Source organism: Myotis brandtii, unplaced genomic scaffold (genome assembly GCF_000412655.1).
Source record: "Myotis brandtii unplaced genomic scaffold, ASM41265v1 scaffold1441, whole genome shotgun sequence".
Classification (NCBI taxonomy): domain Eukaryota; kingdom Metazoa; phylum Chordata; class Mammalia; order Chiroptera; family Vespertilionidae; genus Myotis; species Myotis brandtii.
The window spans coordinates 44225-65104 of NW_005355164.1; the positions used below are offsets into that span (position 1 = coordinate 44225).

Consider the following 20880-nt stretch of genomic DNA (forward strand, 5'->3'; position numbering starts at 1 on the left):
GTGCGGGCCCTGTTGCACCCCAGAGGGTGGGAGAGTCGAGAATGGGGAGGAGAGTCTCAAACAAAATATTAAAATACGGGTGCGAAGGAGACTAAAAGGAGTAATAGGAATCAGGGAACGAAGAGGAAAAGACAGCTTGGGGCAGAGAAAAATTAGTAAAAGAAAGATGTGGTTCATTAACGATCAGGCACTGCTGTGGACGCCTAAAGGAAAAAGTGAGGCCATCTAGGATTATGGGATTTGTAGTTTTACAGGGCGTTAGCGTGAAAGATGGCGACATTCAGCTGCGCAAGCGCAAACGCATCTTCTGGCTGCGCATGCGCCTCAGCGCTGAGAGTTTGCCGCTGGAGGGAACTGTGGAGCTTACGCGTGGCCTCGTGCCTTTTCTTGGTGGCGGGAAAAGTGGGTCGAGGTTGGAGGGGCTTGCAGAATTGTTGCAGTAGTTCTCTCTGTTCCTCGCTCCAGAAGGTAGCTATCTCTAATCTGGTTGCAGATGAAGGTGTTAGGCGCAGCTAATCCTGGGATCTTCCGTCTGAGTTTTCTCGTCAGGGTGACAACTCTTACCCCTGCTCCTTAGAACCTCTAACCGCAAACTCACCCCCAGCCGACAAACAAAAGTAACCCCATTCTTTCTTAGCGGCGGGCAATGTCGGTCCGAGCGAGAATGAGGATTCTGGTGTCTCCGCGGGAGGGGCAGCGGAGGGGGAATTCTCTCATGATGGGGTTCTCGATGGGGGAAGAGAATCTTTCTAGAAAGACGCCGTTTTCCTCTTTGAGGGGCGTCAAGGACTTTTGACTGTGATACCTCCGACTTTAAGAGAGGCTTGGTGAAGGAAGAGCGAGGAAAAATGGGGATCACCAGAAAGTTCTTCCCTCAAATGTTAAGGGTGGGATTAAGGCCTTTTACTGTTCCGGACCTAGGCAGCCTGAGAGGAAAAATGGTGCGGCGACCTGGAAGTTGATGGCGACGTTGCTACTCTAAGCGAAAACACAGAACAGGCAGGTGGCGGTCGGCAGCGAGGGCCGCCGTGCGCTCTCTGAACCGAGAAGCTGTAGTTCGCCATTTACAAGATTCTGTAGGAGCTTTAGGTGAACTGTGGTAGTGACGACAGGAATGTCTTGTCAGGTAGTCAAGTGTAGGCAGCAGGGGAGCTGGGATCTTCTTTTCCCTTCTGTCTTGTTAAATGTGAACCATCCTCTCTGAGGAGAAAAGAAAAGAAAGCAGATGTTACTGATTGAGGCATGAAAATAAGCAGATTAGACATTAAAGCCAAAAGGGAATCCAACTCCAGCTTAAAGGAGATTTTAAATAGAGTCTTTAAATACAGGTTTTTGAAGCTTGCAGAGTTTAGGTTAGAGTATAATTCTAAAAGGTTAACTTTTATTTTCTTAAGACCAAGGATTCCAGAAACAATATAGAGGGAATAATTGGATAGTGAGGAGGGAGAAATTTGTGAACACATTTTAAATGGGGGGAGGAGGGAAGAGAATGAATGCTGTTTGAAAAGTATTTACAGGACTGAATTAAGTTATTTAGCTACACCAGTTCTCAAACATGTTATACTCTTTTGTACTCTTGAAAATTCTGAAGGACTTCAAAGATTGGTTTATATCCATGGCAGAAATTAAACAGAAAAATTTAAACATTTATTAATGTTAAAATAACAATAAACTCATTACATGTTCACATTTTTATGAAAAATATATTTTCCCAAACAAAAAGAAAGTTAGTGTGAACATGTTGTTGTTTTACATTTTTGCAATATCTTTCATGTTTGGCTTAATAGAAGACAGCTGGGTTTTCATCTGTTTCTGAATTCAATCTGTTATGATACAGGCATACCTTGTTTTATTGCACGTCCCTTTATTGTGCTTCACAGGTGTTGCATGTTTTTTTGTTTTGTTTGTTTTTTACAAATTAAAGGCAAGACCCTCCATTAGCCAAAAGATTACAGCTTGCTTTATTGTGATACTCACTTTATTGTGGTTTGGCACCAAATCTGCAATATATCCAAGGTATGCTTGTATCTTGTTTTGGTTGAAGTATATGAGAAAATCCAGCCTAACACAGATAAGTAGTTGGAAAAGGGAGAGGACCCCCAGGAGTCTTTGGATCACACTTTGAGAACTGCTGAGCAAGGTGATTTTTTTCTTAAAACCAATGTGATGATTTTCAGTGTTTAAGTGAAAGTCATTTATTAGCTGGTCAGATGAAAGTTGGTGGTATTTTGTATATTTATTAACTATTTAGAAGTATTTCTCTCTCTGAACTAGATTTCAGTATTTGTTATTGTAGGAGAAAATAATTAGTCTGGAGCAGAGGAGCAGAGACTTGAGTTGTCAGTGACTTCCTGGCTTTCCTTTCTCTATTGATCAGGTTAGAGATTTTCTTTAAAGGTAACGTTCTTCATCACAAACCCACTCTCGATTAAGGGGAAGTGTTACACATCATTGCTTACTAGTATAGATTTACTACAGTTTGTTAACTCAATAATGATCCACAATTTTATCCAGTTGGTTGGGGCTCCAGTAACACACTTTTGCCTACAGAGGTCAGTAGAGGCTTAAATAATTATTTGAACCTAACTTGGAAAATTTGTGCATTTTTAGATTGATCAAAAAATACTCTATATTTTATTTAAAGAATTTAGAATTTAAAAAAATAACTTTTGAAGTGATAATATGTGTATGCTATAATATGTTAGAGATGCATAAGGGGGTACAGTAAAAAGCTCCGTTCCATACAGTTCTACTCTCCAGAGGCATATTATAAAGAGAGACATTTTTAAATTTTATTTTATTTTTTTTTCTTTTAAAAGATAGACATTTAAAAAAAAAGAAATGTCATCTCAAATCTACTAATTTTCATTTTTCATTTAGTATAGCTCTTCTTGAAATTTATATTACCTTCATAGGGACTTCTAATGATTATTTTTGGGATTCTGGAATCTGAGAGAAGATGTTTGTCATTTGTGGTCAAATTAGTATTCCTTTTGCAACCAATTTGATTCAGTTTCTAGCTTCTACTTAGGATTATCATAAAGAAGGAGACCAATTTGCTGTAGTGTTTCTCCCCCAATTTCCCATTTACCTTTTTCCTTAGGGCAAATACATTTGGGGGTTGGTAGTGGTGAGTTATGATGCAAAAAGTGAGAAAATGTGCTCCTTAATATGAAAGGAAAAGTAGTTATTGCAGAACAACACATCAGAATTATCCACATTCAGAAATTAAGAAATAGAACAGAAAAATACCAAAAGATAACTTAAAAATACTTTACACCCAATCATGCTGTAGCCACACTAAGTCAAGTCCCAACACCTTTTGAATTCATCTTAGGAACCAGGGAGAGGAACTTTACACCCCAGACAACTGAGTGTTTGCTATAATTTGGCCTTTTGAAGGTCTTAAAATTTTCAGATCCTTTAAAGGAAACTGTATATAAACTTAAAGATCCATTTTATGCTGCTTTGTGGGTTTTTTATAAGTGGGAGATGGCAGAGTTGGAAGATTGAATTGCAAGTCTAGGGCCTTCAAAGTACTCAAAACCAGCAGTCAGAAATAAGATCACTGAGAAGAATAGATGTTGTATTAGTAGAATTTGAAAGCAAAGGCCTGGGTTCAACTTGGCTCTCCCATGTATTAACACTGAAATTTTGGGCAAACCACTTAACCTCCCTGCATATTTTTCATCTGTAAAAAGGGGAAATGATATTTTATGACCTCTAATAACACTACCTGAGTTACAGTATTTATAACTGTTACAAAAATAAGAGTGAATTATATGCTTTAAACCTAAGAAAACTGGGTAGAGGGTTATAAATTTAGGCTGATAAAAAAGCAGTTCTCTTCTAACAAGTGGATAGAAGTAATATCAATAGTGGAAAGTATAAATTGGAAAAATGTACAAATTATTGGAACATCACCCACAAATTGAGTCTCAGCTTTCTGCTGTGCCACAGATGGCTTATAGATGTATGAATATATTAAACTCTTCAGCACTTAAAACACTAAGAATTATTGCTAATCTTTAAAACAATAACTCTAATTATCCCCTCGCATGTAATTGGCATTGCTCAGAAGGCAGAAGTATAGTCAAGAAGGCAGAACAGCCCTAACCGGTTTGGCTCAGTGGATAGAGCGTCAGCCTGCAGACTGAGGGGTCCCAGGTTCGATTCCAGTCAAGGGCATGTACCTTGGTTGCAGTCACAACCCCAGTTGGTGTGCAGGAGGCAGCTGATCGATGTTTCTCTCTCATTGATGTTTCTAACTCTCTATCCCTCTCCCTTCCTCTCTGTGAAAATCAATAAAATATATTAAAAAAAAAAAAAGAAGGCAGAACATGTAGTTCAGGGGTTCCAGGAAAAGAAATCCTGAACCTAAGAAGACAGGAAGAGAAGAAAGTTTAAACTCATGTTCAATCAGAGCTTTAGCAGTTAATTTCTTTTTTCTAACAGAGCACAAAAAAAGTGTAGCTTCTGAGCTGAATGATGACAACATTGCAGAGTAAAGAAGGTGAGTCAAGAGTGAGGGAGGTTCATTTTATACATGTCTTTCATTTTTTCCTTCTCAGATTCCTACCAAAGAGAAGCTCAGTTTACATATTTTTTATTTCTACTTTGTTAAAGTTACTACGTTTCTAGACACTTTGAGTAAAATATATATCTTAGAAATAGTCCTGCTCAAGGAATATATGAACTCATAAATATCTATAACATAAATTTGAGTGGGGTGAATGTCACCAGGCAGGTACAGAGTATTATGGAAGCTCAGAAGAAAGAGATATTACTTACACCTGGGAGGATCACTACAATTTTCATTGTATCATCTGTAGATTTTAACTATATTTTTTTCATTTTCTCTTAATTTCCCATAAAATTTTGTCCAAAGTTAAAATAGACAAATTTTTAAATTTTTATATTTAAATAATTCAGTTTCTCAAATGCTTATATTTATCACCTTTCAATTACTCAGTGGTTCCTAAGCCTGGAAGTACATCAGAATCATCTAGATAGTCTTGTAAAATTTCAGATTCTCGGGCCTCACTTCAAAATATTTCATCAGAAACTCAGGGCAGGGGAAATGAGGGTGGGTGAGTAGAGACCTAGAAATATGAATTTATTAAAATATTTCTCCAGATAATTCTGATATGGTCAGTCAGCTGGCAGTGTTTGGCAGTCTCTGTGTTAGACTCTATGTTTCATAAATTCCATTTGATGATCAAATTTCTTTCAGAGTATGGGAAAGGATCAAAAAAACCCTTTATCCCACCTGCACAAAAAGTGCACAGCCTGATGCCCTATAACCCTAACTCACACAAAGAGGAGACTCTGGGGATCAGTTCCCTGGAGGCAGAGGCCGGACCAAACCTGCTAAAGGCCAAGTTAGAGAAGAAGGAGGAGGAAGCAACCACAGTGAATGGTCCATGCAGTGACCAGGAGAAAAAAGTAAAGGTTCAAGACAACAAGCAAGCAGAGAAGAAAGAAAAGGTATCAGTCATACTGATGGGCTCTAGTGGGACAATTTCTTCTAGTCATTCATCCTGGACAAATAGAATCTTTCCATGTTGGGGAAATTCATCTTGTAGTTTCAGTTTTTTATTCCTTTTTTGGGACTTCCATTTTTTTTCTTAAAAAGATAAAAAATGTTTTGATGACAATATTTAGCAGGAAATAATGGTAGGTATGTAGGGGCTGAGGTGGTTTGGATATGAAAGTAGAGGTGGACAGAAATTTAATCAACTTTTTCCATTTTTTGACTCCTTTATTCCCAGGAGATCTGGGATAGAGTTTATGGAGTCCTTATATACGATAGACTTCATGCTCTCAGCCTTGTGAGTTTACTGCCTCATCTAACGGAGGCTTTTCTGACTGGCCAGAGAGGAGAACTGGGAAAAGACGAGCAGTTTTCCTTCTCTACCCTTGTCTATGCAGGAAAAATCAAATCTTACCAATGAAGAGTTTGAGGAGATTGTCCAGATTGTGATACAGAAGTCCCTCCAAGAGTGCTTGGGTATGGCTTATGGTGAGAGAAAAAGAGTTTCAGTTAGGCAGAGAAACTGTTACCTGAGATGTTGAGTAAATTGACAGCTTCCTTTCTTGCCTCCATCCTCTTAAGTAGGAAAGTATTAGATGGGACTTCGACATACTTTAAAATACTTCATCTTCTATCAAGGACTATAGCTAAACCACCTTAGATAGGGGGTGCAGACTTTTAGAAAAGTAGATTACATTGACTTCAGAATGTAAATACAGTTTCATCTAAATTTTTTAAAATGTAAGTTAAATTCTTTTCTATATGTTCAGAATTTACTTAGAAAAGATAAATTATTTTTCCCAGGTTTGAAGAATTTAGTTTCCATCTACCCTTGTATATTTTCTGTTTCCCATACTGTTTCAACATGCTCAAGGATTTTATTTTTAGAACAAAGGACTCTATAGCATAGGCCCAAGACCCTATCAATAAGGTCATGGGGCTAAGGAAAATGGTCTGATATTTTCAGCTATTCTTAGATATAATTCTATTCCTAGAGGAAAGTTTAAGGAAAAATTATATAAGACACAGTAAATAAATAAAATTAACATTACGTGGCTATCCTGGAATGAGGCAGGTCAATCTAGAAAGGCTTTTAGAAGGACATAAATTTGTATTTTTTCCTGAAATTTTAAAGACTTAAAATTTTATGATTTGACAAAAATCCAAAAGTAGACTCTTCCAGGCAACAGGTGGAAGACATTTTAATGAAAGATTATAATTTAAAAATAATGGAGTGGTTATTTCTTAACATTACTTCTTTGCTTATAGTGTTTTGTTTTGGAAGAGATAGAATCTAGCCTTGATTTTGCAGAGACTTCCTGTGCCCAGCCCATAAGACATACCCAGTTAGACAAGGAACCAGGAATTGCTTCTTCTACTACTGATAATGATAATGCTGATAGGTAAGTTTATTCCTGTTAGGTGAGTTGATTACAGGGTGGACTTAATATTTATAAAAGGTTATCTATCTACCTACCTACCAACCTACCTATCTGGTCATTTTTTTTTCTGGTCATTTTTTATATCTCTGTAAATTTGTCTCAGCTCAGGAAAGCTACCTGTTTGAATTGGGAAAAATAGGCAGGTAGATAGGTAAAATGACATCAGGAGGCCTTAGAGAGCCTAGGAGTCTTCTATCCTCTTAAAATTTATTTTTGGATTCTTTTACCTTTTCATTTAAAAATATCTTATTTTCAGAGAGTGGGTAACGGTACCTCATATTCTAGAGATTTCAGCCTCTCAGGAAGATGGAATAATCCCATCTAAGCCAGACCAGCCAGATCTTGCATCATCTGAGAAGAAATTCAGTAAACTCTCCTTAAGGAGAAGAAAGAAAAAAGCTCGTAAGTATAGTCAGATATACTTTGACATCTGGCTCAAATACTTAATCCATAAAATTAGGGAATGGGAGAGTGGGCAGGCTGAGAATTTCCAACCTAAGGCTTGAAACTATCATGCTATGATTTTTCTTCCTTCATCCTTCTTTCTGCTTTACTATCTACAAAGAACCTCTCCCACATAACCCCACCCTACAATTATTTTATCTTCCCAGAAGATGAGAAAATGAAGAAAGCCCAGCGAGGACATGAGCATAAACAGAAAGACCAACTGAAGAAAATGGTTCAGGATCATGCTCAGATCAGGGACCAACAAAAAGGAGAGGAAAGTGGTTTTGGTAAGTTCAGCCATGGTTTGGAAAACTACTTGGGCTTGAAAACTGGAGATGAAGGAGAGAGGCAAGGGTTAGAATGTTAGAGGGAATTCTGCAAAGATTATAATTAATTTCTCATTGCTACTTGTTAGAGGATATGCTGCTGAAGAAGAGAGAGAAAGATTTAATTCATTGAATTATTTGTTCATATAATCTATAGTTTTGGGGTACCTATTATATACCAGGCATTTTAGGAGGGCTGGATAAGTGCAGAAGAAATGAGTATAAGCCTGTCACAAGGGAGATAGGCTTCTAAGGAAGGTAGATAAAAAAGCTATAAGTTGAGAGTAGAATTGGAAAAATTTCTAAGACAAGATACTGCTTGAGCCAGAACTTGAAGTATAATTTAGTCAGATGAACCAAGGTAGAAATGGGGGTGGATCAGAGTGATAATTTTCAGAGTTATGGAGGAGGACTAATGTTGGTAGCTTTTGGTCGTGCTTTGGGGTAGGAGGTTACAGGGGTAGGGGAGATAAGGCTAGAGACATGCAAGGGCCAGGTCTTAAAGGGCCTTGCATGTGAAGTTAAGGGGGTTTGGGTTTTATTTTATAGATAAAGAGGAACCATTGACATTAAGTAGGGGAAAATTGATAAGATTTCTATTTAGAAAGCTCACTTTGGCAATAGCATGGAAGATGAATTCCTGTGAACAAGACTAGACTCAGAAATAGTGATCCAAGCAAGGAAGATAGACAATATAGACAATAGCAGTGATGAAGAAGAGACAAATTTGAGATCTTTAGGAGACAGGATCACCATGATATGGTTACCAGTTGGATATGAGAGCTGAGGAATAGTGAGGCGTGAGTGAATGAGTGGCTAAAAGGATTATGATCTAAAATGGAGAGTATAGAAGAAAAAGTTTAAGGTGGTGAATTCATCTGTGAGCAAGTTATGGGGTCTTTGATGAGATTTAGAGCTCAAGAAAGAGGTCTGGGTTGGAGATAGAAATTTCGGAGTCATCTACATCAGTAAGAATAGATGAAATTTTTCTAAGAAGAAGGTAGGGAGTGAGAAGAGAAAAACACTGAGTAAAAAACCCTGGGGGACATAATGTTTAGGATTGAACAGAAGAAGAGCTGCCCAGGGAAAAAACTAAGAAGAACTAAGAGAAGATTAGAAAGGTAGAAGGAAAATTAGGAGAATGTGGTATCACAGATGCCAGGGGAGGAGAGAATTTCATAAAAGCGAGTATTTAGCCTTGTCAAATGCTACTATAGAGACATCAAAGGGGATAAAGATTTGAAAATGCTTAACCGATATCACAATTAGTAAGTCATTACGGTCTTGATTAGAGCAATTATATGGGTTGGTAAGCGTGAATGGCAGGTTATAGTTGGTTGAAGAATAAATACTTTTTAAATTAGTTTAGATGAGAAAACTAGGAGGGAGAAAATGGTAAATAAAAGGAGGAGTGGGTATAGAGTTAAGGGAAAGTTATTTTGAGCTTTCTTTAAAAAGAAATAGTCTTGACCTGTGTGTTATCAGCATATTTATGTGCTCAGGGAAAATTGTTTATAGAGAGAGAGAATTATTCTTAGAAAGGACAGCTTAGCCTTTGAGATTGGATGGATGGAAGATAAGGATGGATATAGATGTATTTCTTATTTTAACAATAGTTATTAATGCCTTATATTATTTGCCAGGCATTGTGCTAGGTGCTGGAAATATGTTGGTGAACAAAATAGATAATCCCTGACTTTATGGAATTTACAGTTTTAGTGTATTGGACAGATAATAAACAAATATTTAATATGAAGTAATCTTGAGAAATTTTAGGATAAGAAATAAAATAGATCATATAATATATTAGTATTTTTAAAACTTTGAATATAAATACTTATAAATATAAGTAAATATAAATACTTATGAATATAAGTAAAATGAACAATATGGAGGAAAACAGGCTTGTGCCCTCCCCCCCCCAAAAAAAAGACAGAACCCAAAGTGTAAGGAACAATGGAATAAACAGTCAGCTAGTGTTTAACATGTATATGTGTGTCTATATAATTTTAATTATAGAAGCATAATATGGTTTGTACATACTTGAAAGAAAATTCTAGCAAGACTATGCAGTCACCAAACAAGGTAGTCCAGGGCAATAAACCACTCCTCATGTTATTATGACATGGTAATATAAGGAACTGGAGGTATTAGCCTAATTTGGGTACTCGGATGGTCTGGGTGGTATTGATCTTCTCCTGAACCTCTCAGTATTAGGGAAAGGATTGCACTTTATTTTATTTTTGTCAGAGATTTCTTTTTATATAGCTTGCCAAAAAGGGCATGCTTTAAGGTACAGGATGGCCAAGATTCTTCTTCAGACTCATAGTTACAACCAGAACCAAACTTATACAAATGCAGCCAGACAAGAAAACCAGTCATTATATGGAATGATTTGGGGGTGTCCCTTCTTCTCGCTCTGGTTGCTACTGCAATTCCACCATTGCTCTCCTGCATTTTAATTCAAGGTTTTCAAGCCAGGTGGAAGGCAGATTTTCCTTGGAGAGAATTTACACATTAGCATTAATGATGAACGTGAACACAGTTTTTATATATAAACTGAAAATTGGAAGAGGTAGCACTTTCCAGAGAGAAGGATGTGGGGATAGGAGTGGGCGTTCACACATCACAGTTCTGGCTGCTCCCATCAGGATTGCACTTTAGACTGAAAGATGGAAGTTCACCCCTTAGGCAGTGCTTGTGAGTCAGGTTGTGATTGTAGTGAATGTGTAAGCCTCTTGCTATAAAAGAACTACGCTTCCTGTTTCTTATAGTTGCCAAGGAGAGGTGAGTCCTCCTAGAGTAGGAAGTTAAAAGGGAAGTATCTGATAAATACAACCAATTTTTGTTAAGTACTGTGAATGAAATAAATGGAGTGTCATTAAAGGAAATAATGGAGACTCAATTAAAATGGGTCAGTCAGCCCTAGCTGGTTTGGCTCAATGGATGGAGCGTCGGCCTGCAGACTGAAGGGTCCCGGGTTTGATTCCGGTCGGGGGCACATGCCTGGGTTGTGGGCTTGATCCCCAGTAGGGGGCATGCAGGAGGCAACCAATCAATGATTCTCTCTCATCATTGATGTTTCTGTCTCTCTCTCTCTCCCTCTCCCTTTCTCTCTGAAATCAATAAAAATATATTTAAAAAAATAAAAAAAGAAATAAAATGGGTCAGTCAGGGAATTCATTTGCAAGGAAATAACATTTAAGCTGAAACCTGAAGGAATAGTAGAAGAGAAAGAGTTTTAGGTAGGGTAAAGTTTGGCATATTCCAGGTACTAAAAGAAAGCTGGTGTGATTGGAGTTCAGAGAGCAAGGGGAAGCAAGGCAGGAAAGTAGCTCTGGATAAATATAAAGAAGTAGGTAGTAACTAAATCAAAGACCATGTTACAAAGTGAGAATTTTTTCCAAAGTGCAGTGGGAAGCCACTGGTGGATTTTAACCAGGAGAACAACATCATTGAGTTAATGTTTTAGAAGAATCCAATTAGAGAATGAAGTATGAGGGGTCAAGAGTGGACAAGAAATTAGTACTAGATTAGATTTTTGGTGGCTTGGATTAGGATGATGAAATTGGAGACAGAGAAATGGATGATTTCAAGATATGTGTTAGAGGTAACTGTCAGAACTTGGTAATGAATTGGATATGGAGGGGGGGATGAAAGAGGAGAGAGTATGTTAAAGATGATTGGTTTCTGGCTTGAACATGTACATGAAAAGAGGTGGGGAAAGGTGGAGGAAGAACAGATTTGTGGGATAAGATTAAGTGTTTGGGTTTTAGGTCCATTAGATTTGAGATCATTGTGAGACATCCAAATAGAGTTACAAAAGAGCAAGATGGCTATAGATATCTGGAGCTCAGAACAGAGACTGTTAGTATATACATCTCTGTGTTATCAGGTATGAAAATGTATTTCAAAGCTATGGGAATGGGAAAGTTTGCCTCAGGAGAAAGTGTAACATGGGAGCAAACATCCATGATTGGACTTTGGAACGCCAACATTTAAAGCTTTAATGGAGAAAAATGAGAACCCAGTAAAGGAGGAAGCTGCCAGAAAGATGGAGAGAGGGAATAGGAGAATAAGTGATCACAGAATCCAAGGAAACTAGTATTTCAAGAGTGAGAGGTCAACTGAAATGCTCTTAATGTGTGTTTGACATCAGTCTTCATTATCATAGAGCCATGTTGAGAGCCTCAAGCTCCATTTTCAGACACATCATCTTCTCCTCTTTCTACACTGTTTGAAAGGGAACTTTAAAGAACTGTTTATTGTTGTCTTTGAAGATTTCATACCAAGCCGTAAATATCTAGTTCTATGTCATTAGGATGATTTCCCCCCTCACTCATTTCCTCATGAATATTCATTATTTTCACAACCAACCACTTATTTTATTGATCTATGTTTACTTTTATAGTCCCAACCCCTTCTCACATTCTTTTTTTCTAGTCTTGCTAGAGCATCTCTATAAACATCCAAAAATATCATTAGCAACTATCTTTTCAGACTAATACATCATTCCCAACCAGTACCTTGTTCTTCAAAATTAATTAATCAAGAATGTGATCCATAATATGCTTTTCTGAGGATGGTTTCAATAGGATGGAGGGCATTCCTTATGTTCAGGTATTTAAAGTAAGATTTGACAGTGGGAGAGTGAACTTACTAGGGAAACATATTGTGAATATATAGTGTACCCATGTGCCTAGTTATGTGATTTTTTTCCAGTAACACTCAATTTAATGAATATAGGCACAGAAAAGGTAGAGTGGGTTCATTCAGAGTTGTGTTTTACCTGCTGGGTAGGAGGAAGGACAGAGGGTCTAAGGAATCAAACCTGAGTAAGTACAGAGTAAAGAAAAGAGGTTGCTTCTGGATTGAGGGGAGGGTAAGAGATCTAGATAAAGTGAAAGTTGCTATAGGGGTCCTCTGAGCAAGTGAAGTGGGAGGACAGGGAATTTTTATCAGAGAGGGATATTCGGATAAGTGGTTCAAGGGAGTATGCAGTCCCTGCAGATGACCGGTGGGGCATACAAGGGTAGGAGTGGGTTATTGAAGTGAAGTGGGTTATTGAGATAGCATGGAAGAAAAGGTCAAAGAACTCAGAGAATGGGATTCTTTGTGAGTTACCCCTATGGAAATAGTGATCATTTGGAATGAGGCCAGGAGGTAGAGAGGAGAAGGCTGAACCAGATGTCAGCATCTTTTCAAGGGAGATGAGAGGGTGGTATATATAGTTCCATCACCTGGACCTCAAGGGAGGAAGGTTTTTATAAGAAGGAGATGGTAATGGTCTGGAAATGGCAATAGGGAATAAGGATGATACTGAATCCATTTTTTGGCCTGAGAGACATGAGATGCACGAGAAGGAACCAATTCTATTTAGAGAGCTGCGGGTGGGGTGGGGTCGGGTAGAGGCAATGTCAGTGCATCACCAGGTTTCAAAAATGAGATAGAGGGTCAGAGAAGAGGCTAAAGATATGTGGACTTTTGTTGCTTTTGTCTGGAATTCTAAAAATAACAGTGGAAGGGTTTAGGAAGGAAAGAGGAGAGGCTGTGTCGGGTACAGGAACAACTCAGAAAATGTGGGGATAGAGAAAGGTGGGGATGATGGTTTGGCAGGTAAGTGATAAAAGGAATGCTTTGCCCAGCCGCGGTGGCTTAGTGGTTGAGTGTCGACCTATGAACCAAGAGGTTATGGTTTGATTTCTGGTCAGGACACATGCCTGGGTTGCGGGCTCAATCCCCAGTGATAGGTGTATAGGAGGCAGCCAGTCAATGATTCTCTCATCATTGATGTTTCTATCTCTCTCTCTCCCTTTCCCTTCTTTGAAATCAATAAAAAATATATATATTTAAAAGGAATGCTTTGTCTTTCAGCAGGGCATGAAGTAAATAGTTGATTGAGAAATGATGGACTTAGACCCGTGTTTTTGGAGGGGGGTGAACTTGGGGCTGTTGGTCCCAAAGGTTGCAACTTGATGATTTGGTGACGGATAAATCTGCTGAGATTCAGATAGGAACTCTGGATGTTGTACACAAAAGATGCTGGGTAGCCCTTCAAAAGAATTTTTCAGCATTGACATGCTAGCAGAGAACAAGGAACTAGCCAGAAGTATGGAAACCAACCTTTTTAAAGAACTGTCAATATAGGAAACACTTCTTTCTGCCCTGGGTGGAGGAGAAATGATGGCATGGTATGGTAAAAGACTGAAATGTGAGACCTGGGTTGTAAATTTAGCTCTGCCACAAATTTAGACTAATCTTCAGCAAGTCAATTATCTTCTCTGAGCCTTTCTTTTCCCATTTATAAGTAAGGATTGGACTAGGTGATCTCTAAGGCTATGTGATTCTGGTGAGGAGTATATTGATTTTAAATGAGTTGAAGAAGGAAGAGCACATTATTGAGTCTCATTTCAGTTTTTCCTCCTGTCACAGGTCAGTGTCTAGTCTGGGTCCAGTGTTCCTCCCCAAACTGTGGGAAATGGAGGCGGCTTCATGGGAACGCTGACCCCTCAGTCCTTCCAGATAATTGGTCCTGTGACCAGAATACAGGTAGAATGGAGTGGAAATGTTTATGGTGTTTTGTTTTTTTTTTGTTCCACCCTTTCTTTCCCTGCATATATCCTTTAAATTAATTATGTTGTAGGTGTAGTTTCAACTCCAGGGATCCTTATAGTGTCTAGAGAAAGAAAACGATCTTCTTGTCATATCAAGATGAATCTGGCATAACGGGCTAGAAGAAGACAACCTAAAGAGTTATGTTGTCGGGAGGGGCATGGAATCTGAACATATTTTCTGAGCCCAGCCAATGTGGTTCAGTGGTTGAGCATTGACCTATAAACCAGGAAGTCATGGTTGGATTCCTGGTCAGGGCACATGCCTGGGTTGCAGGCTCGATCTCCTGTGGGGGGTGGGGGAGGGCGTGTGTGAGGCAGCTGATCAATGATTCTCTCTCATCGTTGATGTTTCTATCTCTCTCTTCCTCTCCCTTCCTCTCTGAAATAAATAAAAACATATAGAAAAGCACACGTATGTTCTGAGAGAATTCCATCTTTTTCAGCATTAGTCTGATCCTGGAAATCCTGATTAGATTATTGGTATTGGGTTGGATAGGAAGGGATATGGAATATACAAGGAAAAGCAGGTAAGAAAGATCCAATGGCATAGAATTCTAGAATGTTTGAAACTACTTGAAAGACATTATGATGCTCTAATTCAGCCCAATTACTTTACAGATGAGAAAACAGTGTCTCAGAGAAATTATAGTCATAATGTCACATAGAAGGGTCAAACAATATGGGATATAGAAGCCTGGAATCTCTTTCTCTAGAGCAGCGGTTCTCAACCTGTGGGTCGCGACCCTTTGGGGGTCGAACGACCCTTTCACAGGGGTCGCCTAAGACCATCGGAAAACACATATATAATTACATATTGTTTTTGTGACTAATCACTATGCTTTAATTATGTTCAATTTGTAACAATGAAAATACATCCTGCATATCAGATATTTACATGACGATTCATAACAGTAGCAACATTACGGTTATGAAGTAGCAACGAAAATAATTTTATGGTTGGGGGTCGCCACAACATGAGGAACTATATTAAAGGGTCACAGCATTAGGAAGGTTGAGAACCACTGCACTAGAGTATAAGGAGGCAGCACTCCTACTTCTAGGTTGCATTTCCCCCAAGGGTCTTTGTTCTTCTTCCTCCATGCCCATCTCCCAGGTGCCCTTTTGGTCATACCTGCTGCCTATACCTGTTTCCTGTCCTATCTCCTGCCCTCATCCAGGCTATTTTCCTTCTCTTTTTTGGCAGACTTGGAGTACAATCACTGTGATATCCCTGAGGAGACCTGGATAGGGCATGAGAGTGATGTGGCCTATGCCTCCTACATCCCAGGATCCATCATCTGGGCCAAGCAATATGGTTACCCCTGGTAGGGCGCCATGGCATACTTGGAACAGCCTTCATGAACTTGAGAGTGGTAGATTCAAATAGAGAAGGAAGGAAATGGGAAACATTTACAATGGAAATGGTACCTGCCTTAGCCATGGCTGGGTGCCTCAGTTGGAGCATTGTCTGGTACACTGAAAGGTTGTGGGTTTGATTCCTGGTCAGGGCACATACCTCGATTGTGGGTTCAATCCCCATGGCGGGGTGCATACAGGAGGCAACCGATTGATGTTTCTCTCTCTTTCTCCCTCAAATAATTTAAAAATCCACAACATATCCTCAGGTAAGGATTAAAAAAAAAAAAAGACATGGTACCTGCCTTAGAGCATGGGGTGGGGGAGAATATAAAGTACTAAGCTTGGAGGCTTTGAAAGAGCATAGAATTTCATAGTGGATGTTGTATTTCCCTGGAAAAAAGAGTCTGACAATTCTATCCTGAATGGGTAGAAAGAGGAGAGTGGCTCTACAGCATTTTTAAAACATTGAGATATTAGGGATAAAGTAAGAGAACAAGGGAGGGTAGGATGGGTAATTTCTTCATTGGAGCTGTCCCTAGTCAGAAGACTTTGTTCTCAGACTTGCTGGAAGGCCTAAGGATAAGATACTTTTACAAGGAAGATCCTAAGCTTCTTTGTACATTGATGACAGTTACTTCAGTCTTCAGTCATTTGGTAGTGACCACTGGGAGGGATTGACGGGGGTGGTGGTGTCTGACTTTGGTTACAAAACATATTGCTCCTTTCTTTACATGTGTATTAATGAGTTTGTGTTCTATTCATCTAAACCCATCTCTTCCGTCTCCTATATCCATCTGTCTTCTTCAGGTGGCCAGGCATGGTAGAATCTGACCCTGACCTGGGGGAATATTTTCTTTTTGCTTCTCATCTTGATTCCCTGCCGGTGAGTTTTCCTGATTCAGGTACGTGGTCAAGCCAAAGTAATGACCAAAGTCATCCTGACAGATGCACAGAGTTAGAACATAGGCATAGCCAGCAGACATGAGCAGAATCAGACACTTAGCTGGAGTGACAAACAGAAATTAATTCTCACACATAGGAACAAACTTGTATCTAATTAAATATTTATTAGGACATGTATGTTTTGATAAATTTGCATTGGTTAGGATTACTGAGGTCAGGATGGAAGAACAATGAAATAAGTGGGTCAGGTGGGTCAGTATAAAGGAGCAGAAGAGGCCCAGCATCTCCTTCCTTGTGACTCCACAGTGCTTCCCCTCCTTTTCTGGCTGGAGGGCCAAAGCAAGGAGAAAGACAAGAGGCCATAACATAACCATCTTTTATTTCAGTCTAAGTACCATGTGACATTTTTTGGAGAAACAGTCTCTCGTGCTTGGATCCCAGTCAACATGCTAAAGAACTTTCAGGAGCTGTCTCTGGAGCTAGCTGGAGTGGTGAGCAACCCTTGGGGGTCAGTTGTGATACAGCAAACTTGAAAACGAAATTTTCCCTTTATTAACCTGATATTCTCCCAGGGGAAACTGTATCAGGAGAAAGTCTCATGTCTGACCAAGTGTGCAAGGGTGAGGTTATTCATGAGGGACTCTTCTATCTACCAGGATTATAACAAGATAGTCATTTTTCTTAATCTTTTTCCCTGCCTTCAGATGGGAGGCCTTCCTGAAGACTAGTTTTCTACATTTTAGCCAAAGCAGGTGTGGCGGAAATGAGGGCATAGATTAACTCAGGGTTTCTCAGTCTGGAGACTATTGACATTTTGAGCCAGATAATTGTTTCTTGTGGAGGGCTGTCCTGTGCATTGTACGATGTTTAGCAGCATCCCTGGGCAACTAGCCAGTAGGAATCCCCCACCCCTGGTTGTGACAACCAAAGAGTTGTCTCTAGAATTGCCAAATGTCCTCTCGGGGGGCAAAACCTCCCCTAGCTGAGAATCACTGCATTAGCTATAAATGAGCAGAGGTCCAGCAGCTTAGGGGCCTTAGAAAATTAGGTAGTGAGTATTAAATCAAACAGCTGGATCTAAAGAAACTTATGAAAAGCTTAAAAGTGTAATCATCTGAAGTCCTTTAATCTTGCCTTTTCAAATTTCCATGGGGAATTACTTTGGAGAGGACATCAAAATGTTGGTTGAAAACATTGCTAGGAATTGGTGAGGGTTTTTTTGTTGGGGGCTAAGCGAGAATTGTGTCTCTGAGCTCTAAAGATTAATAAGAGTATCATGTCAATACCAGGAGCTGGAAATAAATGTAGTTAAAGATAATATCTGGGTCCGGCCAGCATGGCTGAGTGGTTGAGCATCAACCTATGAACCAGGAGGTTACGGTTCGATTCCCAGTCAGAGCACATGCCTGGGTTGCAGGCTCGATCCCCAGTATGGGGTGTGCAGGGGTCAGCCAGTCAATGATTTTCTCTCATCATTGATGTTTCTATCACTCTTTCCCTCTCCCTTCCTCTCTGAAATCAATAAAAAAATATTTTAAATATTTTTTAAAAAGATGTCTGGTGAGCAGTATATTGGGGTCACGTCTCAATATTTATCATGACTCTACTCTTCTTCCATTTCAGAAAAAGTGCAGAAACAAGGACTGCAGCCAGAAACTGGGGGCAGCCATGATAATGGCTCAGGAGGCAGAACATATCGGTATTCAGGTGGGAAAGTGTTCAGACAACATACCGGTTCCTCTTTGGGACTTGAGACTCAAAGCAAACCATGTGTTTGCTGCTGCAAAAAATTGGTTTGTACTTCTCTGTTATACAGTCTTAGTCTTAGAACTATAGTCTTTTCTTCCCAGGCCAAATTCCCTCAATTCCTTAACTCATCCATTCTTTTCCTTACCCTTGGATAAATGGGATCTTCTCTCAGTCCAGACAGAGACAGTTTGTGGTAGGGGGCTAAGATATAAAGTCAAGTCTCAGATATATGTACCTTAACATCTCTTTTATGCAGAGTCAGTGTTTACCGTCAATTTCTGCCTTTGGGGGTGGGTGGAGAATGACAAACAGTGAATTTATCTTTCCCAGTTACTTATTGAATTATAAACTGGAAAAGAGATGATAATATGATTATATATTACTTTACTACAATATGTTATAATAGTTAATCTCCACAAAAATCTAGGTAAATCTAATGTGAAATTTCAAGTGAAAATGGTATGGAATATAAATTCAAATCCTATAACTAAAATCTTGAAGACAGAGGGCAACAATAGTCCTTGGAAGAGTAGTAGATGATGCTTTTGTTTCTTGGTTCCCTCAGGAGCGGGTTAAATTGTTTGGTTTCTGGAGCAGATACAGTGGATCTGACAATAATGGGGAAGGAAAAGGTAGGATATGTAGGAGGCAAAGACTAAAGAGGGAGAGGAGGGATTCCTTTGTGAGGACAGCAACTGAAGCTTTTCTTTGTTTTATATCTGACTAGAGGACTGGTGCAAAAATTCGTGCACGGGGGGGGGGGGCAGTGGGGAAGGGGGGGCCCTCAGCCCGGCCTGCCCTCTCCCCAATCCCGCTTGCCTGTCTGCCTGCCTGATCACCCCTAACCCCTCTGCCTGCTGGCCTGATTGCCCCTAACCGCCTCTGCCTCGCCCCGCACCAAGGACCTAGGATTCCCTCCTCCAGCCAGTTGCAGGCACCCGGGACCTAGGCTTCCCTCCCTCTGGCTGGCTGCAGGCACCCAGGACCCAGGCTGGCCACAGCTGCAGGGGACCATGGGTGGGCGGCTTTGCCTGGGCTGCAGCCACAGGTGCCCAGGACCACAGGGCGGGCATCTTGTCCCTCTTCCAGGCCACAGGCACAGGCACAGCCACTGGCGCCCGAGTCCGCAGGGCAGGCAGCTTGTCCCTCTCCCGAGCTGCAGCCTGGCTGGTCCCCATTTCTCTCTCGCAAGCTCATTTGTGCCTGACTGGTCCCCATTCCTCTCTCCCCAGTGTTGAGTGTCTGAGCTGTTAAGGCATGAGGGCGTGACAACCATTTGCATATTAGCTCTTTATTATATAGGATGTTATCAGCCTAGTTCTAGATTTTTATAATAGGTTTTCCATGAATACCATTGGGCCAGTGTTGGGGATGAATAGATGAATGGATGAGTGGAGAGAGGAATGGAGGAAAAAAGGGGGCAGGGAAGGAGGGTGCACATTAAATAGTGATGAGACTTTGAAAAGGGTTGAACTGTGATAATCTCCTATAGGATCATGATTTATGGAGAAAATACTACTTGGACATGAAGGGTAGAGTTAGAAGACTGATTCTCTGGGATCAGCTCCATTAACTCATCACCTATTTTATTGACTAAATGATTTAGCTTTCCTTCCTATTCCTGTTCTAGACTTAATGCTCACTGGGGCTAAGAGCCCAGATTACTTCTTGGAGAAAGAAGAGGAAGAGTCAGACTTGGAGAAGGAGGAAGAGGAGGGAGAGAAAAAAGTAAGATTGATCTTTGGGGCTCCTTTTAGGAGAGTCCTATAGGGCATCTGTTGGCATGGGTTATATTTACTAAGGAAGTATCCTGTCTCTGCCCCAGGAAACCCTAACAATCCTGTCTCTTAGGGTCTCCAAGGAATTTCCTTGATTATTCTCTCTAATATATCACATCCCTAGGAACTTATTTCTTTTTTAAAGATTTTATTTATTGATTGACTTTAGAGAGGGAGGAAGGGGGAGAGAGAGAAACATCAATTTGTTGTTCTACTTATTTATGCATTCAGTGGTTGATTCTTGTATGTGCCCTGATTGGAGATCAAATCCCCAACCTGGCATATCAGGACAATGCTCAAACTAACCGAGCTACCCAATCAGGGTTAGAACTTCTTTCTTTTTTTAAAAAAAATGTATGTGTGTATGTATGTATGTATGTATGTATGTATGTATTTATTCCTCACCAAGAATATTTTTTCCATTGATTTTTAGAGAGAGTGGAAGGGAGAAAGGAAAGGGAGGCGGGGGGCAGAGGGAGGGAGGGGAGAGAGAGAGAGATAAACATGGATGTGAGAGAGACACATTAATTGGTTGCCTCCCGCACATGCCCTGACCAGGGCGGGGATCGAACCCGCAACCCAGGTACATGCCCTTGACTGGGAATCGAACCTGTGATCCTTCGGTGCACAGACCAAAGCTCTGATCACTGAATTGCACCTGCCAGGGCTCTTTTCTTTTTTAAATTTATTGATTTTAGAGAGAAAGAAAGAGGAAGGGGGAGGAAGAGA

General features: G+C 40.0%; 1 protein-coding gene across 4 annotated transcripts in view; it reads left to right on the forward strand.

The window, feature by feature from the left end:
• Window positions 1–340: 340 nt before the first annotated feature.
• Window positions 341–20880, forward strand: part of ZCWPW1 (zinc finger, CW type with PWWP domain 1) — a 24462-nt gene continuing 3922 nt past the window's right edge. The window contains exons 1-14 of one of the 4 annotated variants that reach the window (XM_005861144.2): window positions 341–468; window positions 4456–4513; window positions 5234–5487; window positions 5932–6022; window positions 6846–6936; window positions 7232–7377; window positions 7587–7709; window positions 14181–14297; window positions 15567–15687; window positions 16529–16604; window positions 17011–17115; window positions 18248–18331; window positions 18939–19005; window positions 20004–20101. In XM_005861144.2, the coding sequence (XP_005861206.1) occupies window positions 4486–4513; window positions 5234–5487; window positions 5932–6022; window positions 6846–6936; window positions 7232–7377; window positions 7587–7709; window positions 14181–14297; window positions 15567–15687; window positions 16529–16604; window positions 17011–17115; window positions 18248–18331; window positions 18939–19005; window positions 20004–20101 (1401 nt within the window). In that variant the 5' untranslated portion in view covers window positions 341–468; window positions 4456–4485. The remainder of the gene's footprint in view (window positions 469–4455; window positions 4514–5233; window positions 5488–5931; window positions 6023–6845; window positions 6937–7231; window positions 7378–7586; window positions 7710–14180; window positions 14298–15566; window positions 15688–16528; window positions 16605–17010; window positions 17116–18247; window positions 18332–18938; window positions 19006–20003; window positions 20102–20880) is intronic. The other 3 variants (XM_005861145.2, XM_005861146.2, XM_014535519.1) reach the window with 3 other exon arrangements.